Below are 23176 nucleotides of genomic sequence, written 5' to 3' on the forward strand. Positions count from 1 at the left end.
AGTCCAAGTGAGGTCTTATCAAGACCTTGTAAAGAGGCATAATAACATCTTTATCTTTACATGTGAACGTTCGTTTCAGCATTGCAATTTTTTTTTTAGTTGTATTTGCAATCTTTGGCACATGACCCTTAAACTTCAACTTCCTATCTATTACCACTCCAACATCCTAACATCATCAGTTTCTTCTAGCCTAGTCTCACCAAAATAATACGACATTGGATATCTAATCATGCCGAGTGAATGACCTAACATTTACTCACATTGAACTGAAACCCTTAAAACCTCTTCCGAAAAAAATAGATCTTAATATTAACCAAAAAAAAAAACAGAATATTTAAAAGTATCTAGACATAATGTTAAGTCTGTTATCCAATCCTATCTGTTTCAGTTTATCAGCTTGTGTGGTAGTCTTTCAAAAGCTTTTGCAAAATTTAAATATACCACTGTATATGCATCTCCTTTGTCCAAGAGATTTCTCACTGTTGAGTTTTTTTACTTGGTTATACTATTACATTCGTAGTTTACACACACCACATGCAGTGGGCATGGTTAGCAAACTGTAATGATCTAGAGATTGACACCTCCTCCATTTCAGGATTCAGTAGTGAAGCAGTTTCACATGCGATACCAGATAGTAGTAGTATAATGCATAAGAACCTGATAATAATATGAGAAAGCTTCCCAACCAGCTAATAAACAATTCTGATGCCACTTACTCTGCAAGATTAAGACAGGATGGAGTCCGAGTATATTGATAACAGATGGCATCAAGACCTGCACAGAAAGGAAGTTGGGAACTTGAAATGTGGCTGAAATTTTCACATCTTTTACTGTTTTGTAAGCCTCAACTCTGTAGTTAATTTTCTAACTTCACCAACGGGAGACACTTTTAAAAACTACAATAACACTGTAGGTAATAAAAACTAAAAACTTGCACAAGAAACATATGTATGAGAAAGGCTTGCAGGCTCTAAGTGTAAACATCTCCGAAGTCAGTTTGCTTTCTTTTCTCTGGGTGTAGAAAAAAATTTCCTTTACTGTGTAGCTCAGTGGATGTGGCGTTTGCACACCACGGTGCTTGGCCGCACGAAGAAAGAATTGATTTCGAGTCTAGTCAGCGACTAGAGGAAATTTTTCTAAGCCTCTTTTCGACCAGTTCCCGAGTTAGTTGATCTCTGGCACGGGCAAGCGGGTTTTTTCCCCCGCAAACTCGGGTTTTTTTGTTCCATAAATTCAAGAAAATCGACCGTAGAACCCACATTATTTCAGACATTAAATACGATTGTTAGGGTTAGGGTCCACGAGATGGCGGCACTTGTTGAACCGTCACTCTTCACTGTGTGCCGCTTAATTAGTGATAGCCTTGGGCCAGCTCTCTCTGATTAGGTTCTCGTCGAGATTGAACTGCCCACCCAGTCTCCAAAAGTTAGATAGGGCTAACAACGGCCTCGTCTACTCCCTATATATACGGGAATAAAAAGGCGTTAGCTGATTTTATTTTAGACAATATGATCTCAATAAGCCAGCGACTATTCAATTTGCTGACATGATATTGAAAAACGCAATACAATGTAAATATCTAAACTGTAGGAGTAGGCGAGGCCTCGCCTACTCCTGTATACTGGAATAAAAAAGGCGTTAGCTTAGCTGTATAATAAATAAGATAATAAGATCCAAACAAAAATAAAGATGAGAATTCAAGAAGGTAATAAATCATATTTCTCACTTCAGCACCTCCTCTCATCTAAAAACCTGACATATGAATCTAAAATAAATACCTACTGGATGATAATTAGACGGATCGTATTATAGGGTACAGGGATATGGAATATATCAAAAGCTGACAAAGATCAATTGCAACTCTTCGAAAACAAAATCTTAAGAAAAATATTTGGTGTGGTGAAAGATCCTGTGACAGATGAATAGAGAAGGTGAACAAATAAAGAACTCCATGAACTTGATAAGAAGCTACTAATAATAAATGAAATCAGAGCTAGTCGCCTGGAAAGAATGGAGGATAACAGGCTAGTGAGGAGAACATTTCTACATCACCCAAATGGAAGATATCCTAGAGGAAGACCCAGTAGAAGATGGATGGATAATATTGAAATGGAGATAGGTAAAAGATGGTGTTGGCAACTAAGAACCTTAAGGGTTCGTGAAGCTCAAGAAGAAGAAGAACTGACATCCATTTTCCCATGCCCACAATTCCAGCCTATTCAAATCATACTTCAAGTAGTGAATATCAGCAGCGTTCTTGTTTTCCTTACCTATCTTTGCATCATTAGCAAATAGCTGTATGTAGCTTTTGAAATCCTTCCCAATAGCATTAATGTACAGATTGAATAACAGTGGACCAAGAACTGATCCTTGTGGTACACCACTTGTTGCCTTAAGTTTTAAGAACCCATATCAAACAATGTAGTCGAAGGAATGGCAGTTCAGCTGAACACTCTTTTAGCACAAGTGCTGATATTCCGTCAGTCCCTATTGATAAATTCTTATTCAATTTGTGAAACAGCTCTAAAATCTTGGGCTCACACATCCGCGTTTCTTCATCTAGTGAAGAGGTAATATCACAGTAGAATTGGCCAACGTGCATACCATGGAAACCTGTCCGACTTTATTCACGCTACACCAAATGCAGTGTTGATTGGATAAGCAACCTAGACATACAGTTGTCATTTATACCTGTTGTCTTCTTCATGACTATTTTATATCATGTTTAAAGTATTTCGAAAAAAAAACCAGCTAACGCCTTTTTTTTTAAGTATAAAGTGTATGCGAGGCCGTTTTAGCCATATCTAACGTTTAGAGACTGAGTGGGTAGGTCATTCTCCTCTGGTAGCCAATCAGACATAGCTGGCCCAAGGCTATCACTAATTAAATGGCAAGCAGTGAAGAGACGGCTAACAAGTGCCGCCATCTCGTGGTCCCTAACTCTAACACAATATATTCTTAATGTCTGAAAATAATTTGAGTTCAAACTGTCGATTTTCTTGAGTTTACAGGACGAAAAACTCCGCTTGTAAGTTTTCATTGTGAAGTAAATCTGCATCCAAGTAATCTTCTGAGCTATTTTGCTAACTCTTGCAATATGTCCTCTGAATTTCAAATCTGTATCTACCATCACTCCCAGATCCATAGCCTCGTTAATTTCCGGTAAACTAGTACTGTCAGTTTGATACGAAGTGCATAATCATTTCATCGTGAAGTGCATTACCTTACATTTCACAACATTAAAATGATAAACATTGTCCTTTGCCCACACTGCCAATTTATTTAAATCATCTTGTAAAATATCTGCATCACCTTTTTCAACAATTGTCCTCCATGTTTTCGGCAAACAAATGAATGTCCTCCCCCTAAAATATTATCTTATGCCATAGCTGTATGGATTTGATGTTCAGAGAATGGAAAAAGCATTGCTGCATGAAGTGAAAGTGGATGTGCAAAACTTTTAATGAGGGAAATTAAAGCTTTTAGAGGAGAAGTTGTTGAGTGGATATGCAGACATCAGTGAGGCAGTTGAGTGCAAAAATATCTATAAAATGCCTAAGTTAGTACCACTGCTAATAAACCAGAATGGGTTAGTTAGTATAAAGTGTCAGGATAGAGGTGGACCTAAGGGGCTTTTACACTTTATGTACACTAAAGTCAGGAGTATTCGAAACGTGCAGGAGGAATTTTTTGGAGAAAAAATAAAATATCTGAATGGTATATGTTTGTTCATACAAACCTCTTCCTTTGAAACTTCCAAATAAATTTATATCTAAATTTTGAGTTGAATCTATCTATCTATCTATCTATCTATCTATCTATCTATCTATCTATCTATATATATATATATATATATATATATATCAAATATATCAAATGATTTTTTTTTTTATATATATATCAAAAAAAAAAAAATCAGCTAACGCCTTTTTATTCCCGTAAACGGGAGTAGGCGAGGCCATTTAGCCCTATCTAACTTTTGGACTGAGTGGGCAGTTCAATCTCCACTGGTACCCAATCAGAGACAGATGGCTCAAGGCTATCACTAATTAAGCGGTACGCAGTGAAGAGAGACGGCTCAAATGTGCCGCCATCTCGTGGTCTCTAACCCTAACACAATATATTTAATGTCTGAAATAATGTGGGTTCTACGGTCGATTTTCTTCAGTTTACAGGACGAAAAACCCGAGTTTCCGGGAGGAAAAACCTGCTTCCCGTGCCAGAGATCGACTAACTCGGGAACCGGTCGAAAAAAGGCTTAGAAAAATTTCCTCTAGTCGCCGACTAGACTCGAAACCAACCCTTCCTTCGTATATATATATATACGAAGGAAGGGTTGGTTTCGTATATATATATATTCGTATATATATATATACGTATATATATATATATATATATATATATATATATATATATATATATATATATATATATATATATATATATATATATATATATATATATATATATATATATATATATATATATATATATATATATATATATATATATATATTTAAAATTATAGAAACTATTTTGAAGCTGCTGTATTTTTTAAATTTTAGAATTTCCTAATAAAATACTTCTGCTTTGTTATATCATATTGGTCTAAATAAAAATTGTCTGTCAAAAATATCATAATACCATTTTCAGATGATTGGGGTTGAATTTTAATATTAATAAATGCAAGGTGTTACATTTTAGAGGTACAGAGATATAAGACTACATGCTATATTGGTCAGGCTGTACTTCAGGAAGTGGATGAGTTTAGGGTATTTGGGGTGATGGTAGACAGTGGATTAATGTTCCAAGGACACATTGGAGGTGTTGCAAAAGCTGTGCATCATATTTCTGCCATGATTAAAAGTACATTGACATATAGGAATAAGGAGGTGTTGGTGGTGGTGGGGTTGCTTCCAATAAGGCAATGGTCTGACCACACATGGACTATTATGACAAGATTTGGCCACCTGGTTTTCATTGTGATATAGAAATATCAGCAGGGTCCAAAGACAAATGACTAAAGTAATATCATTCTGGAGTATTGGTAATGGAGATCGCTTGAGGATATGTGGATTTCAGAGTGTGATGAATAGGAGGAAAACAGGAGATATGATAGAGACCTTTAAGTTAGTTAAGGGATTCAACCAGATTAATACAGAAGGAATTATAAAAAAGATTATACGTTAAGATGGGAAGAACGAGAGGTCATCCCTGGAAGTTGTATAAAGATGTGGTGAAGAAGGGTGTGGTATATATATATATAGCGACTGAAAATTATCCTCCAGGATTTAAAGATTGTGAAAGACTGATCTAAACATCAAAATAAAAATCAGCTAATAACATCCCACATGTTATTCTCGTCAAAGCTAATGTCTCAAACAAGGCATCCAAATGTTTCCAAGCCTCCTGGACTACTTACAATTATGATGAATACAAAACATAAAAAGTTCCATGCTGGCTCGATCGTCCTACCTCTTCCCAATATCTCGGGAAGAGGTACAAATAGCCTTAAAACTCACCAAGAATGGCAAAGCTGCAGGAGTGGATGGTATACTCCCTGAATTCCTAAAATATCTTGGTCAACATGGCCAAACATGGCTGGCTGCCCTTTTCTCAGAAATCATCATGTCTGGTAAATTACCAAAGTTGTGGCGGGAAGCCAAAATAATTGTCATGTCCAAACCAGGGAAAGATCCAAATGAAGTGAAAAACCTACGACCTATCTCCTTGCTTTGCACCACCTTTGAGCTTTTTGAAAGAATTCTCCTTTCAAAATTTCACCACTCATCGAAAAAGCACTCCCGACTGAACAAACTGGCTTCAGGCCGGGAAGAAGTCTAGGTCCTGGCCCTGACAACTCAAATTGAAGCATGCTTTTAGAAGAAACTTAAATCTGGAGTCACTTTCATTGACCTAACACCTGCTTATGACACTGTCTGAATAGGGGCCTCCTCCTAAAACAAGAAAATATTATAAAGTGTAAAAAACTCTACAACTTTTTGAATCTATTCTCTCCAACAGAAAGAAGATCCGGGTTCATATTGGCGGAAAAAAGACCAGGCCCAGATTCTTTCACAACGGTCTTCCTCGGGGCTCTGTGTTATCTCCTATACTTTTTAACATCTATGTGCATGATCTACCTCATACCAGATCAAGCAAGTATATGTACGCCGATGACTTAGCGATCTTACATCAATCCTCCTCCTTTATCAACCTTGAATACAGACCTGAATACCCTGAAAGAGTACTTCAAGCAGTGGTACTTGAAGCCATATCCAACGAAAACAGTGTCCTCAGTATTTCACCTGTACAATGCAGAGGCGAATCGACAACCCAACCTTTCCTTCTGTGGAAAAATGGTAGCACATGAGGCTCACCCAAAATACCCTGGAGTGAGCCTGGACAGAAGCCTGACACCCATAAAAGGCACATCATCAACCTCTCCAGTAAAATTAAAACCAGAAATAACATCATTTCAAGGCTTGCTGGAACAACCTGGAGTTGTGGTGCAGAAGTTCTAAGGTAGTCTGCACTAGCCCTCGCATTCTCTGCAGCAGAATATTGTGCCCCTGTCTATGAAAGAAGTACACACACTAACATTATAGACACCCATTATAGCACTCTACCATGCACACAATTAGTAGGACAGTGAGAAGCATCCCTCTCTCCTGGCTGCCTGTTCTATCTAACATTGCTCCACCACACATACGGAGAAGACAATCTTCGATTAAGAAATTTAATAAAGCAATGAGCAACCCACTCCTACCCCTACACCAAACTCTCATAAACCCACTTAGTCTTCGCCTCAAATCTAGAAAGCCTCTCTAGTCCATGGACGAACTCTCTTCAGCTGCGCTGCCATCAATATCTGACATATGGAGAGAATATTGGTCCAACAATATCCCAACAAACGGCTTCCTGGTAGATCCCTGTAGCCCAGTTTTGATCTTCCTAGGAAGATTTGGTCATCCATAAACAAGATCAGAACTAGTCAGGGCAGATGTGGCTATCTTCTACATAAATGGAGGCTGTCAGATCACCCTTATTGTGATTGTTCTCCCGTGGCTCAGACAATTACTCATATTGTATACGACTGGCCAAGGCACCAATTTCTCGGTGGTGGCCTACAGGACATCCAAGGCCTGTAGGCCACCACCGAGGCCTTGAATTGGCTTTCCACCTGGACCTTCTCCTGGTCCAGATCTTCTGTTTCCTATGGAGGAAACAGAAGATCACGGTCCTGTCTCATCACGAAGACGTTACTGTCATAGTATCAGGAGAACTCCTCCTCCTGTTAGATGATGATACGGTGTGAAATTGGCCTCCTCTAATGGATCAAGTTTTCTCACACAAGACACAACTGCTCTCTACTTAAACCTCGGATACAGCTACTTTTGTTGTGAAGTATTGTGAGAACATGCCGCCTTGTCATACTTGGTGCAGCAGGACGATAATTGTCCTTGGCTAAATTATGAGAAGTTACTTTTGCTTTATTATTATTATTAGACACCTCCAGGGAGTCCAAAGATTCATCGAGGGAGAGTGTGCCAACAGCATCGACCGATTGGAACCCTTCCAACTACTAACCGCGCTCAAACTTACTTAACTGAGCCATTAGTGGCAGAGGCTCTACCAATCGACCAACCTTTGCCGGCAATATTTTTTTTTTTAAAAAAGGAAAGACTTAAAAAGCAGGTTGTTCCTTTTATGTAGTGAACTTTTATATGTTAAGATTTTCATCATTTGTTTCTGGAAATTGTGATTGTACTTTTCACTTACCAGTTTTCATGTAGCCATAAGTATAAATAAATAAAACTGGTTTCGTCGCGTTTAAACTTAGTCTTTTAATCAATGAAAACATGTGACATTAAGCCAATAGGAGAAGAGATAAATAATGTCATGCTTGTGTATGTTTATGCTGCTTGTCAACAAGTTTTTAAATCACGAATTGTTCACAAAATTCTTTGTGTGATAATTTTGGTGTGACTCCTGCAGTTTGAACGCATTAAAAGTATTCGGCGGTTTAAGTAAATATTTGTATTGTAATTTGTAATGGTTTGAATCCATTAAAGATTAAGAATCATTGCACATCGTAACAATATATGCTTGTCAAATGGTAACAGAAAGGAAAAAATATCCTTAAAAATATCAGTATTACAAAGTAAGATCCTGTGTCAGTTTTCTCCACCAATTTTTTATTGTAAGCTAGAAGTCCACATGAAAATAGAAATATTTCCTCTAGTATAACATAAAATTACTGCTGTTGCTGATATATATATATATATATATATATAATTAATTATGGTTAATTTATACATGAATAAGCGGCTACTTATATGGAGCTAAAGAACTCGCTGTGGGTGGCCTGTTCTTTCTCATTCCATTTTGTGTGTTTCTATTACAGTGCTTGTCATACGTCTGTTTAAAGTCATTTCACCTTCAGTGCATTTACCATTTCATTTGAAAATGAAATTATTATTATTATTTGACACTTCCAGGGAGTCCAAAGACTCATCGAGGGAGAGTGTGGCAACAGCATCGAACGATGGGCCCCTTCCAATTACTAACCGCGCTCAATCTTACTTAACTGAGCCATTAGTAGCAGAGGCTCTACCAATCGACCAACCTTTATGGTTAAATGCATTTGCTTACCACTTGCCATGAGAAAACTTGCTCCTCAACTCCTAGCTTTGCTAATTATACTATTACTCATCTCCCTGGAATGACCCATGCCTTCTTTTCTGTCTTACAATATTGAAACATTTCCCCTATATCTCCCATAAAATCCCTTCACTAGTTTATTTATCACCATTATAACTCAGCTTTTCCATGAAACTCTGCACTCCATACTCCCTTAATCAAATTAATATCTAATATCATCTTAGTTATCCACCTCTGATTTCATAATATCTTTAAGATTTCCATCTCCTTTCTCTTCAGTTCCTCTTCTCTTCACTTCCCACTATCAGTAACTATATAATTTCCAAATGTTGTATAAACACACACCATTAATTCATTAATTCAGCTGCTCTATAGCCCTTTTACCCTTCATTTGCTACATAATGATAATTCTAATCATTCTTTCAAATGAGTGCTCTCTCTCCTGATCAAATTAATGACCTTTCAGATAAATTTTCTTTATAAATCAATTTACGTTCTTCACTCAGCCCTTTTATAGCCCCATAGCCTGAATATTTACATATGAAAAACATGATTTTAGTTTTCTATATGTAAACATTTTGCTTGGCCAATCAAGCTAAGATTTGATCTACACGATGTGACAATTTTTGTCAGAACAGCTGTTGCTAAAGAAGAAGAGACAGTTTTTTCTTACCTCTTGTGAAAATGCCAATTTCTTTTGTAAGCCTGTTTAGACCATGTTTATTAGAGGCTTTAGGTCTAAAAATATACCATGTTTCGACCCTAGTGACCCTAGTGCACACTAGGGTCAAAACAGACTAGTCACCCTAGTCTGTTTTGTGTGTGTGTTTCTATCCCACGATGAATCTCTGACTCCATGGAGGTTGGAGATTATTGAACCCTTAGCCCACCAGTACAATACATTATTATTAACATCCAACCTCCATGGAGTCAGAGATTCATCGTGGGATAGAAACACACACAAAACAGACTTACTATATTATGCAGTCAGTCCTCAACTTACAGCAGAGTTCTATTCTGACAATCTTGTCATCAGTCAAAAATCCTTATCAAACAGTAAGGATATGCTAATAATTAACTACCTAAATTCTAAAATATGTAGGTCCGTTTTTGTTATATTTTAAACCAGTTTTACTGTTTGTTTATAGTGAAATAATATAATGTACAAATTCTAACACAAAATTACTGTATACACTACTTTACTGTATTAAATAACACGAGTGTACAGTATTTCTTTGTGCTTACCATGCTGCTGCTTTATTAATTGGATGATTCACCAAAGAAGATTGGAGAGGCTAGTTCAACATTTTTTTTTTTAAATTCAGGAATTGCAACAAGGCATTATGTGAATTGTTGAATAGATGCATAATATCCACCATTTACATTCACACTACTCTCACAGGCAATGAATTCCATGCTTCTACCACCTTCCAGACAAAAAAAAACTTACTTCTAACATCCTTTTGGAAGGTCTATGCTCACCTTCCAAAAGGATGTTATGTGGGTGAGATAACAGCAGGGGGGGCTTCTTTAAAAATGTGTACATTACATCCAACATAGCCTGCACAGTTTGCCTTGTCTTTTCTGCATAAATTTCTATGGCAATATATGCACCACAAGTCCTGGGAATAGAAAAATATCCAGGACAGAGACATCCTAATAAAGATAGTTCCATATGCACTCCTTTTCTATAACTGAAACTTCCACATATCTGGCCATCTTCTAATCATGCATTGCCATGCATGATTATTTTCTCTAAATGACATGGTAGCTATCTCGTTATGGATTCATCCTTAGATGTTTTCACAATGACAGCTCTTTCACAATAATTTCTTCCATCACATGATGCCTGAGGTTATTATCCCTTTATATATAATTCCTTTCTTTTCTCCTCTATGCTTGCCTCCTTCTAATTAGACACATCTCATTTTTTTTCTGTAAAAAATAAAAAAATCTATTTATATATGCATTTCAAACTTAAATGCTGTAAGAAGTCATGCTGTGTGTTAAAGTTAGTATTATGTTAGATTATTAAATATTAGAGTAATCATGTTTTAAGTCATCTGTATTTTGATTTTAAAGTGTTTACTGCTCTGTTTGTATTAATTAAAATTATATGTATTTCAGATTCGATCTGTCAATTATCTATATTTTCAACAAAAATGAGGTGGATAAAACTTCATGAAGATGACTATGAGCTCTTCAGTGAAGAAATAACTACTGATAAATTTATTTTTTTGAAAACACATCGTGACACTTTTAAAAGAATGTGGAAGGAACAGGTTTGTATTTATTTATTTATATTTACAAACGTATAAAAATACTTTTAAGATTGTTATGTTAAAAATAAAAAAAAATCTCTCTCTCTCTCTCTCTCTCTCTCTATATATATATATATATATTCATGTTGCTATGGTGCATTCCTATTTCAGGTCTTCCTATTTCTGGCTTTCCTCTTTAATGGCTTATAGCTATTTCTAGTTAATGTAAACACCTCCTCTAAGAATGTATATTTTGGATGTTCTCTTCCCTGGTATTTTTTCTTTCTAATATGTTTTTATAATCCTTTGTTATGTCTCCATATGTGTTTCAGGAAATTTCTTTCTTCCTTATGATTGTCTTATTCAATATTTGGTTCTCTTTTATTTCATGGAACTTTTCATTTGTTTTTCTTTCTTGCCAATTTACTCATAGTAATTCTCTCTGACAGTACATTTCAAATGATTCTTTAATTCTTTTCCAGTCTTCTGCTGTAACAGGCCAAGTCACACAACTATATAAGAATTAGTCTCACAAGACAAGTCTCACGGCAAACAAATGTTTTTTACAAATCTTTCCATGTGTCTTTATCATATTTGTAATAAATTATCTCTTTTTCTCTGCTATAGCAATTCTTCTTCTGTTTCTAACTTGTATCTTCCATTTCCTTCAATAGTTCCTCCAAGATATATGAATGATTTTACTTGTTCCATGGTCCAATTCCAATCTTTTAAATCTTCCACCATTATTTTAGTTTTTGCTGCATTTTAGTCCATAATCAGATAAAAGATTTGCCTTCCTAGATAATATCTGTTGATCCTCTGCTAATAAAGCTATATCATTAGGAAAACATATTATTTCATATGTATCCAAGCTCCACCTACAGTTATCCCCCCCCTTATTCCTTTCTTTATTATTTTTGTCATGTTCTTAATTTACATACAAAAAATACAGATGATAATGCACAACCTTGTGTTAAACCTTTCTTTACTTCTGCAGTTGCTCTTCATATTCCTATATTTGTATCTTTATTTTCTGATTGGCATTCTATTATTCTTTTATCCCTCCAGTCAATTACAATTTCTTCATTATTTGAAAAAGCTTGTTCTGTTATACATTATCAGTTGCATGGTTCTTGACAAATACAAAATCCAACTTGCCATGCAAAAATGCACTTGCCCAAGACCCTATTTTTTAATGATAGGTTTCTCAAGAACTCAGTAGGAGTTCTGTTAACTGATTAGTGGTGATGTATCTATGTTTTTATGTAGTTAAAAAGATTTTGTTTAGAAAGTTATTATTATTTTTTTATTCAATTTTGTCCATTCTAATTGAATAAAAAGAATAGTTACTTTCTAAACAAAGAAAGAAGAATAATAGATTGAATTGGCAAGCATATTTGTTGAGTCCTGATCAGATGCCTTTTTCAATTCTGGCTCCAAATAAACTTCAGCTTTTCAGTCTATTCTTCTTCTTAAAACTAATATTGCTTCTCTAGTTCCCTTACCATTCTGGAATCCAAAATGATCTCATCTGAATAACATTCAATTTTTAATTTTATTCTCTGTTTCACTATATTTAGTACAATTTATAAGAAATGATTGAGTAAACTTAATGTTCAATCATTTTTATAGTCTGGTGTATTTGCTTTCTTGGGTACTGTTGCCATCAAACTTTTACAGAACATATATTATGTAGGGTTCAAAAGTTTACAGATCATTTGAAATAGGATCATGTGTAGTTCTGAGCAGAGTAAAAATTAATATGACTTTGAAAATATAAATTTTATGGCACTTTTAGTTCTTTAAGTTGCTATTGCATATCAAAAGTTCCTGGCAAATAAGTCAGCTTTTACTCTTACAGAATACAGAGACAAATGTAAGAAAGCTAAACAGTGTGTAAAACTAGCTAAACAAAAGTCATGGGAGGACTTTGGCAAGAATATAGAAAATAAATATCAAGAAGGTGGCAAAATATTCTTGAGGTTGTTGAAGAAGCTTAGGAATGGAGGAAAGAGTGCTGTAAAAGGAGTTAGAGATGATAAAGGTGACATGAAAACAGGAGAAAAAGATATCCTTGAAGTATGGAGTAATTACTTTGAAAAACTGCTAAATGAAACAAGCAGTGATGACAGCACAGTGATAAAAAACACTGACCAGGCATGCAGTCAGGAATACATATCCATACTTGAAGTAGAAAAAGCCATCAAAGGCTTGAAATGTGGAAAGGCAGCAGGAGTAGATGATATTCGACCAGAAATGCTTAAGTATGGTGGTATAAAAGTCTTACAGTGGCTGCACTGCATAGTTCAGAAAGCCTGGACAGAGGGATGAATTCCCGATGATTGGAGTAGAGCTCTCATAGTACCCATATATAAAAAGGGAAATAAAACTGAATGTGAGAATTACAGAGGTATTTCCCTACTGAGTGTTCCTGGCAAGATCTATGCAAGTATACTTGAGAAACGGTTGAGAAGAATTGTGGAGGAAAAGCTTGGTGAAGAACAAGCTGGATTCAGGCCAAATAGAGGCTGTCAGGATCAGATCTTCACTTTACGACAAATAGTCGAGAAAGCATGGGAATATAACAAAGATCTGTATTTAAGTTTTGTCGATTTGGAAAAGGCATATGACAAGGTGCCAAGAGAGAAGTTATTCAATACGCTGCAGTTATATGGTGTCAATGGGGCATTATATCAAGCAATACTTTATTTGAGTTGTAAGTCAGCAGTTAGAATTGAAGGAAGTACAGGAAGATGGTTTAATGTTAAATCTGGTGTGAGACAAGGATGTACATTATCCCCTTTATTCATTATCTATATGGATCACATTATGAAGGAAAGTGGTATTAAACCTGATATCAAAATTGGAGATGTTAATGTCAGCGCTTTGCTTTATGCGGATGATGTTATACTTCTAAATAAATCCGCTACAAGTCTGCAAGATTCTCTGACTAAATTGAATAGCTGTTGTAATAGATATGGTATGAAGGTCAGCAATAAAAAGACAAAGACAATGAAAATAGGCAGAATCATTGAAAATGTCAACTGTGTTGTGAATGGAGAACCTGTGGAACAAGTAAAACATTTCAGCTACTTAGGCACGATTTTTACTGAAGATAGTAAATTAAATATAAAAATAGACAACAGAATCAGCAAAGCTGGTATGGTGGGAAGTCAATTGAATAAATTCATATGGAATAAGAGAGAAATTAGTCGGAACACTAAATTAGCTGTATACAAGACAGTGTTCAAACCAGTATTAACTTATTGATCTGAGAGCTGAGTCAGAAGTAAAACACTTGACCAAAGACTAGAGACCGCAGATATGAGAGTCCTGAGAAAGATTAGAGGCGTGAACAGATGGCATCAATGGCAATATCATATTAAAAATGAGGGTATTAGGAAAGAACTTGACATTGTCAGCATCCAGGAATGTGTTAGCAGAGCTAATCTCAGGTGGTAGGGTCACTTAAATAGAATGGGAGAGGAAAGGTTAACAAAACAAGTGTTCTCTGCCAGGTTGGCAGGAAAATGACCCAGAGGAAGACCAAGATATAGGTGGATTGATACGGTACAAAGTGCCTTAGACGATAGAAATATAAGATCTGATAATGTTGGAGTCTTGACAAGTAACAGACTGATCTGGAGGAAAATTGTAGATAGGAAGTTAGTAATTATGTAAATTTTTCATGTAGTACTGTCATATCCTGTACACCCCTTGAGGGTACATGGCAGGAATTTGATGATGATGATGATGATGTTGAAGTTGCTATTGGTGGAAAAAATAAAGAAGTTTGTAAACATGTTATTCTTTTAAAATAAGAGTTTCACACATTTAAAGGAAACTAGAATTTATTAAATGCTCCTATATATTTTGCTCAGTGTTGACTTGAGCATCATTTAGGACAAAAACAGAAGAATTGGCTACAGCATTTAACATATGAACACAAGAATGAGTTGCACTGCATGTGTATACATCCATGTATCTCAATCACAACTCAGGGAGTAGGAGGAAACACTATTAAAGTTCCAGGGAAACAGGTATAGTGATGTAATTTTAAAAAATTATAAATAATTAATGGCAACTCCTTCCCAAAACTTAGAGATTGGCATGCATTCTGTTTGAGATTAAGGTGGTGGCATACGACTTCTTGAGATTCGAAAAAAATAAATGATCAAATAAATCTGTTGTAGTGCAGCATCTAGTGTCGATGGCATGAGAAGCAAGGCACAAACATTCTGATTCCACAAATCTTATACAATCTTGATGTTCTTGGATTCTGATCTCAACAGAACAGCAGGTCCAAAATAGCATTTTGGAATGGCTGTATTTGATAAATACCAGGTAAGGACAGAGGTGATCATTTATCCTTAATAGGTGGTAGAAAAGAAGATAATTCTGAGCTGGTTTGAAGGTGGTGTACAGATTATATTTGTGAAGAATTCTTACTATCTGTTCAGAAGTCCCTTTAATGTTGAATATGCAGTATGCAGATCCTTTTAACATCAGATTGTAGTTCTGGCAGAAGGATGATAATTATTGATTACTTTCTGGATTGTGGTTTTGTTATATCCATTAAGTGATGGTGCATTTTTTATTTGATTTGATTCTTCTAATAGAAGAGAAGTAAAAAGAACATTGCATATGCTCTGTGCATGAGGCTTTTAATAATACCTGCCTTTTTGATAATAAAATAAATATGAAAGTAATGGGAAAACTTGGATTATAGAACAGAAATATCATGAAGATATTCATCTTCTACAGAAGTTATTTTTCAAATTCCATAATAATGCTTTTTGCTTAGCTTGTATTACAAAGGAGATTGAGAATCTGTGGAAAGGTGACAATAAAGACAATGTAATTGTGGTATTACATACAACAGACTAGGAACAGAGGATTTTTTTATGTTAGGAAATCAAAATGCGTGTAGGAGGATCATGTCTGATCTGATGTGCAAAATGCACCTTACAACAAATGTCCTCATAATCACACAGTGATTTAGACAGAAGAGCTTGGATCACAGTTAAAATCTAAACAGTCTGTTATTCCCCAGATTGAAGAAAGTCCTAATACCCATGAACAGGAAATACATTCTATCCAGTTATGATAAATGTGTCTGTCTGTTAATTGCAAGTCTTATATAATATGCCATCCTGGTTGTTGAGGAAATGTGTATATATCTTAACACAATACTCCCTCCATAGATGCTAAGATTTATGTATAAGATTTATTTATACATAGATGTTCTGCCATTGCTTAGAATCAATACCTTTTCAGTGGAAAGACATGCTTGAAAAAGATATTCTCAAATTGCAGGTCTTGCCTTTTGATGATCTTTGCTTTACTTTCAATATTAATAAGATTTTGGTAATATGGGAACATAGTAGACAAATCCTGCTAGACTTTATAAACTTTTTGAACAATAATGGAACACAAAACAAGATGTTACATTTCCTTTCATCATCATCAAATTCCTGCCATGTACCCTCAAGGGGTGTAGAGGATATGATAGTACTACATGAAAAATTTCCTTTCTTTGGAATCTTAATTAAAAAGAATGATCAGTGCTTAAAATTTCCTTGCAGTGAAGTGCTAGTTTTTTTTTTTTTCCCCCAAACTACATCATTTTTGGAATTTGAAATGGGGGAACCAGTTAAAACATTTATGTACCATACCATGTTGATAGTAAAAGAGCCTGTGGCATGGTAAGATGAACTCTAAGTATATAGATGTACTTTAAAGGATAGCTAAAATAAAAAGCACACGTTATTTGATTCTCCATGATTATCTTTCCCCATGAAGCAGCTGCACTACAAATTGTAAAGGAACAGTAACTCTGAAATTTATTTGTGTTTATGCCACCCATAATTATTTTTAAGAGGGTAAAGTGCTGTTATTATTATGTAATACCTCCAAGAATCATCATGGGAAAGCATTTCGCACAACACAACCCACTATTCATCTACACTGTTTAATCTTTCATCTATGCATTACTTCACTTCTTTCCACATACTCATAATATTTTTGTCTGTTAATTGCATATGCTCTCTTGTTTGAAGTGACATTTAAATTAAATTACAACAATCTTTCAATTCCATGTTTTTGGAATAAGCATCTGTTATGTATAAAATAACTTGTTGGTGCTGCATTCCATATATATTACAGACAGGATAGTCTTGAAGGCAAGAAAATAAAAAAGGAGCATATATGAATGTTGCACGTCATAGGAAAGAAAAACTAGAACTCTCCATTACATGCCATTGAAAAGTCACATGAAGTGAATTGAAATTTGACAGTCTCCAAACACTGATAATCATTCTCACATCTTTATATTCCTTTCCATGAAACTCGATCATGGAATCCAACAATCCTGCTATCCAAATAGTGAGGTAATCTTCCTGGGCAACCACTTCCACAATTCCAACTGGCTCCCCTATTCCAACACCACTGACTAAGCTGGTCGAGAAGCAGGCAGTTTTCAATAATTAATGACATCTTTTCCTTGCTCTGACTATTGTTTCTTCATCTGATCCTAACACTTCCTGTGAACAAATTACAGAAGTAATTCTCACTGGCATGAAGATCTTCATCCCCAGTTCAAGGCATTATCCTCATTTCGCTTTCCAAGCCCTGGTTCAATCAAAAGTGTACCAAAGCAGTCTTCTGTGAAGAACTCCAGCCTCATACTCTGCCTGCACCAAGCACCAAAGCACTCAGTGTGTAAATTAGTCATCATCAGATCCAAACCTGATTTCATAAAGGCCATCAGCAAAAAAAAAAAAACTGTCCAAGTGGAAGCCGTGCCTTCCATGCTAAGGCTGTTGGATGCAATTTCTGCTCTCCTGCACTTTCACCTCTCACTCTCATCCAGATGGTTCCAAAAATCCAAATGGCAATTCTGGGAGTGGCATACTCATCTATAGTTCTCAAAATATAGAATTAAAAACAACCAACAGTATAGGATAAACTTACACCATGCAGAATTAATAGCCATTAGCACAGCACTGCAGCATTTGGATAAACAAAACCAAAAGGAATTTATATTTTTTCACAGATTCCTTAGCAGCCCTTCAAGTTATTAAGAAATGCTGCACTAGTCACCAAGAAATACTTAGAGACATATCAAAAAACATAAACTACACAAGGATTCTGAAATAATTTTTCAATGGATTCCATCCCATGTGGGATTAAAGGGAAATGAAACTGTAGATGAAGTAGCAAAAATGGCTGCAAGATCAAGTGATACCACAGATTTCGATCTTTTAAAACTATCAAAAAGAAAACAGAAAGAATGACTCTCCAGGACATGACTCACTCACCACTGGTGTTCAGCAGAAAAACCAGGAGCTACCATCAACTCCAAGTTTAATCGCTATGCCACTACCATGATCTCCTGCCCCAAGACCAGCCACACAAGTTCAATCAAGTTTAGCAATGGCATAAAAGTCTTCCCCATCATATGCCTGCTTTAGTTTTTCGACAAAAAGAAATCAGGAAATCAGAAATCAATTCCAAAGACATTGGATACTAAAATGTCTTTGGTCTTGGAATCTCTCCTATTGTTTTCAAACATTGTGCTCCAGAATTAACACCCATCCTACATCAACTCTACAACCTACTATACATATCTGGTACTTATCCCAATGCCTGGAAGCAATCTCATATCCATTGTATTCCAAAAAAAAGGGTGATAGAAGTCAACCATCAAACTATCCACCAATTGCCATCACCTCAGTCCTCTCCAAAAGAATGGAGAAAGTCATCAATAGCCAACTCCTCCACTACTTAGAATTCTACCAATTAATCAGTGACCACTAGTATGGATTTCTCCATTCGAGATCCACAATTAATTTTGTAGCTTACATCACCCACAACTGGACATATGCCATGGAAAGGTTCAGAGAAACTTGTGCTACCCTTGACATTTCCAGAGCCTTCGACCTTGTGTGGCATCATCGGCTGCTCAACAAATTGCAATCCTTTGATTTCCTTTTCACTCTGTGTAATTGGGTAGCCAGCTTTCTTGCTGGTCATTCTCTGCAAGTCATGGTAAATGGTTCCCTCTCTTTGAGCTTCACCATCAATACCAGAGTGTCTCAAGGCTCTGTTCTATCACTTACCCTCTCTTGTTCATAAACGACCTACTCACAATCACCACTAATCTTGTCCACAGCTTTGCTGATGATAGTACTCTCCATAGTACTCATCCTACTCATTTGACAAACCATGCACTACAGGATCATCTACAATCAGTGCCCTAAACACTGATATTCATATTATCATTCAGTGGGGGTGAAGACATCCTTGTTATGTTCAGTGCCACAAAACACAGTCTTTTCATTTCCCTTGCAAAAGAGATCCTAGCTCAGCTACACTTACCCTCAGTAATATACGTATATATCACCAGACAAGATCAGACACTTTCAGTTGCATCTGTTAATACAAGAAGCAGCTGCCCAATATCTCTTTACTATCAACCAAATGAACTGAACCTGCTTCTCCTGTTCCTCTTTTATTCCATCTGCCTCTGTCCTTTGGAACTGCCTTCCTCATGAAGTATTCCCAAACAATTACAACTTGCAGCTTTTCAAAAAAAATCAACAAACTTCTATCTCAGTCCTCATTTGCATCCCACACATAGCACTGATGTGTTTATAGGTCTCTTGACTTCTTGTGTATGGTATCTATATATATATTAAAAAGTCATGCCTTACTGCCACTTCCCCCTCCCACCCTTGTGGCTGCTTGTATAGGATCATGCTACTCAGTCCTACAGAATACAGTGCAAGAAAACAAAACTTCTGTACAGAAGCAGATGTAAAGTAGAGAGAGTTTTCTTCAAAATTTCTCCATCAGTTGAATAAATGTGATTACCTTACTCTTTCAGAACTCTGAGATACAGTTATCATGAAATCTTCAGCCTTATAACTGCCAGAAGCATTTCACCATATGCATGTCTTGGCCCATCAAGTGTTATCTGTATCCAGAAAGTTGACTGTTATGGATCTCTAGTGAGATCCATAATGTGCAGCAGAAAGATAAGATGGTGAGGACCTAATCTCTTCCATCTTGCAGTTAGTCTCCTATGTCTATAGATATGTTTGCTCAAGGGGCTAGTTTGCCTCTTTTGAAGGAGGAAAAAACCCTCCACCTCTGTATGAGACCAGCTAACTTACCATTTGATCAAAAACACTTATAAATGTTCCTCTTATCATAGACAGGATTTGAACCTGTCTTTCCAACCAAAGAGCTTGGCTATACCAACTGAGCTATGACGACGCTTGATCAAGTGCATAGAGGACTATATTTAATTAAATTTATATTCCTATAAATTAAGAAATTCTATTCTTGTTTAATCCTTAATCCAAGTTTAAACAAACATACCATATATTCCGGCATACAAGTTGACCTGGCGTATAAGTCGATATTGGAATTTTTTGAGTTTATTTGAGTTTTTATAGAATACTCGTTGTATAAGTCGACTCAAAAAATTTCTTTAAAAATAAAAATTACGACAGTTTTAAGTAAAATTTTTATACAGACATCAACTGCTAGGATCATAACTGCCTTTTTAGTCCTTCCATTCTTTGTTTTAGCAAAAGATATAACATACCTAGTTGACAAAAGAAATTTTATTTCGTATTGACCAGTTGACCAATAGTGAACTAAAGTGCAATGGCTCCTTTTAAAAGAATGAAATATGACGCGAGTTTTAAGTGCAAAGTGATTAAATTTGCAAAGAAAATACTGTGTTTCTGCGTGTCAGTTCAGAGTAAACAAAAAACTAGTTCGCGATTGGAGAAAAAATGAAACTTTAACAATGAAAATGCCAAAAAAATAAGTACGCATTACGGAAAGGAATTTGTAAGTGAACCTCCTATTCTGAAAAATAATGTTGCGGATTGGGTCGAGAAAATCCCCAAAATGGACTCATTATAACGAGAAATAATATTTGTTTATTTGCTTTGTAGTGGGGCAAAGCAAATAAAAAGGACAGCGAAAACTCAAAGCTACAATGAGTTGGTGTAGCCGGTTTATGGAAAGGAAAAATTTAGTGCTTCGACTAAAAACGAAAATCGCACAGAAGCTGCCAAAGGATTTGGATGATAAGTTATTAAGTTTTCAAAGATTTATAATTGCTAAAAGAAAGCAAAAATATTATTTATTGTCTGAAATCGGAAATATGGATGAAACTTTAGTCATGTTTGACATGATCGAGAATAAAACATTAAAATTGAAAGGAAGTAAAACTATTTCTTTAAAAACAACTGGACATGAAAAAAGCCATTTCACAGTTGTACTTGCTTGTATGGCTGATGGTACTAAATTAAAACCTATGATAATTTTTAAAAGACAAACAATGCCAAAGATCAAAATTCCAAGAAACGTTTTTGTCCATGTTCATTAGAATGGTTGGATGGACGAAGCAGGTGTTAAGCTGTGGATAAAAAATATTTGGAATACACGACAAGGTGCATTAAAAAATCCAAACAGTCTTTTAGTGTGGGACATGTTCAAATCCCATTTAACAGAGAGCACAAAATCTTTATTAAGAGAGAATAATACTAATATGGCAGTGATTCCAAGTGAGTTAACTTCACTAGTGCAACCGTTGGATGTTTGTATAAACAAGCCATTTAAAGACAGTTTACGAAAACAGTGGAATCCGTGGATGCAAGAAGGAGAGAAAAGTTACACAAAAGGAGGACAAATGTGACATGCATCTTTGGTAACTATGTGTGAATGGGTAGCAAAAGCATGGGATGAAATAAAACCAGATACAGTAATAAAATATTTTAAAAAATGTGCTATATATTGATGCTAAATCTGATGGAGAAAATGAATACAATTTATATGATGATATATCGGAAGAAATTACAGAACCAGAGTACAATGAACTTTTCATACATTCAGACAGTCAAAATTAAATTTTAATTATGTAGTTACCTACTTATTTTCTTTTGTAAATAAATAATTATATAACATGTAAATATTTTTTTCTGTAAATAAATTTGATATAAGTTGAAATATTTTTACTTAAGATGAAAAGCCAAACGGCTATTTTTTTCTGGCGAGGTTGATAAGTTAAGGGGATAAAAATCCCTTATTGTTTATCAGCCAGTAAGCGAAACTAAGATCGAAAACTACGATCTGTAACGTTTCATGCCGACGAACTGTCGGCGTATCCAAGCGTAAGTGACCACTTGGTAGTGCCACATCACGGCAACTCGTTGCAAAGGTGGAGCAAGATCCCTCACTGTTCTTGATATTTTCTCATAATGTAAAAACACACAGCTCTTAGGAGATGTAGTACTGTTTTACATTATGAGGAGAGGTCACTACCCAGACCGGTTTCAACCTTTTTTGAGGTCTCATCAGTGAGTAGCTAGACCTAGAATATCAGAGTTTAAGTGAAAAGAACTTACATACTTTTGCTATACAATTGCCAGAAAGGTGTGTCACTATATTATATTATAACATAGTATAACTAAGATGAAAAGCCAAACGGCTATTTTTATCCCCTTAACTTATCAACCTCGCCAGAAAAAAAAGCCAAACAGCTATTTTTTCATACAAACAGATCGTAGTTTTCGATCTTAGTTTCGCTTACTGGCTGAAAAACAATAAGGGATTTTTATCCCCTTAACTTATATTTTTACTTATTTACTCTTTTTTTATATTGCTAATAAATTTAACAGAGTATGATAAATACTATTTTTTCTTGGAAAGCAGTCAATTTTTGACCCAGCGTATAAGTTGACCTAAAAAATTTGGTACTTTTTTTTTCAATGCTGAAAAGTTGACTTATACGCCGGAATATACAGTAGTTTGTGTGTGAAGTATATCTTCATGACTAGGCTACTTGTACGTAGAACCTAATGACTTCACAGTAATTACCTTAGTTTTCTTATTATAGAGTTGTATTATGCACACTCAAAAGGATGTGTGTTTTGCATTATGGAATACTAAGGCAATTAATATGAAGCCATTTGCTTCTATATACAATTAGCTTAGTCATGAAGATACTTCACATGCAAACTTTGTTTGCTTACTTGGAATGAGGATTAAACAAGAATATAATATTTGGCGAGTTTAATATAATTATAACCAAGTGAACAAACTCTCTATAATGCATAGAGGATGCTAATGATTGGTGCCTCTATATCATCAGTGACTTTCCTTTGTAGCATCTTGCATGTGCTTATCATTTAAATGTCTCCAAAAGTCAGAAAGCTTAAACAGATGTAGTG

At 35.5% G+C, this 23176-nt stretch overlaps 1 protein-coding gene across 1 annotated transcript in view; it reads left to right on the forward strand.

Moving 5' to 3' along the window:
- The first annotated feature begins 8003 nt into the window (after positions 1-8003).
- The window catches only part of LOC150101976 (uncharacterized), a 283338-nt gene continuing 268165 nt past the window's right edge, over positions 8004-23176 (forward strand). The window contains exons 1-2 of the mRNA XM_090400543.1: positions 8004-8030; positions 10792-10946. Coding sequence (XP_090256669.1) covers positions 10827-10946 — 120 coding nt within the window. The 5' untranslated portion in view covers positions 8004-8030; positions 10792-10826. The remainder of the gene's footprint in view (positions 8031-10791; positions 10947-23176) is intronic.

The sequence above is a fragment of the Typopeltis vanoorti genome, chromosome 11 (genome assembly GCF_054136105.1).
Source record: "Typopeltis vanoorti isolate ZY-2024b chromosome 11, IOZ_Tvanoo_1.0, whole genome shotgun sequence".
Taxonomy (NCBI): Eukaryota; Metazoa; Arthropoda; class Arachnida; order Uropygi; family Thelyphonidae; genus Typopeltis; species Typopeltis vanoorti.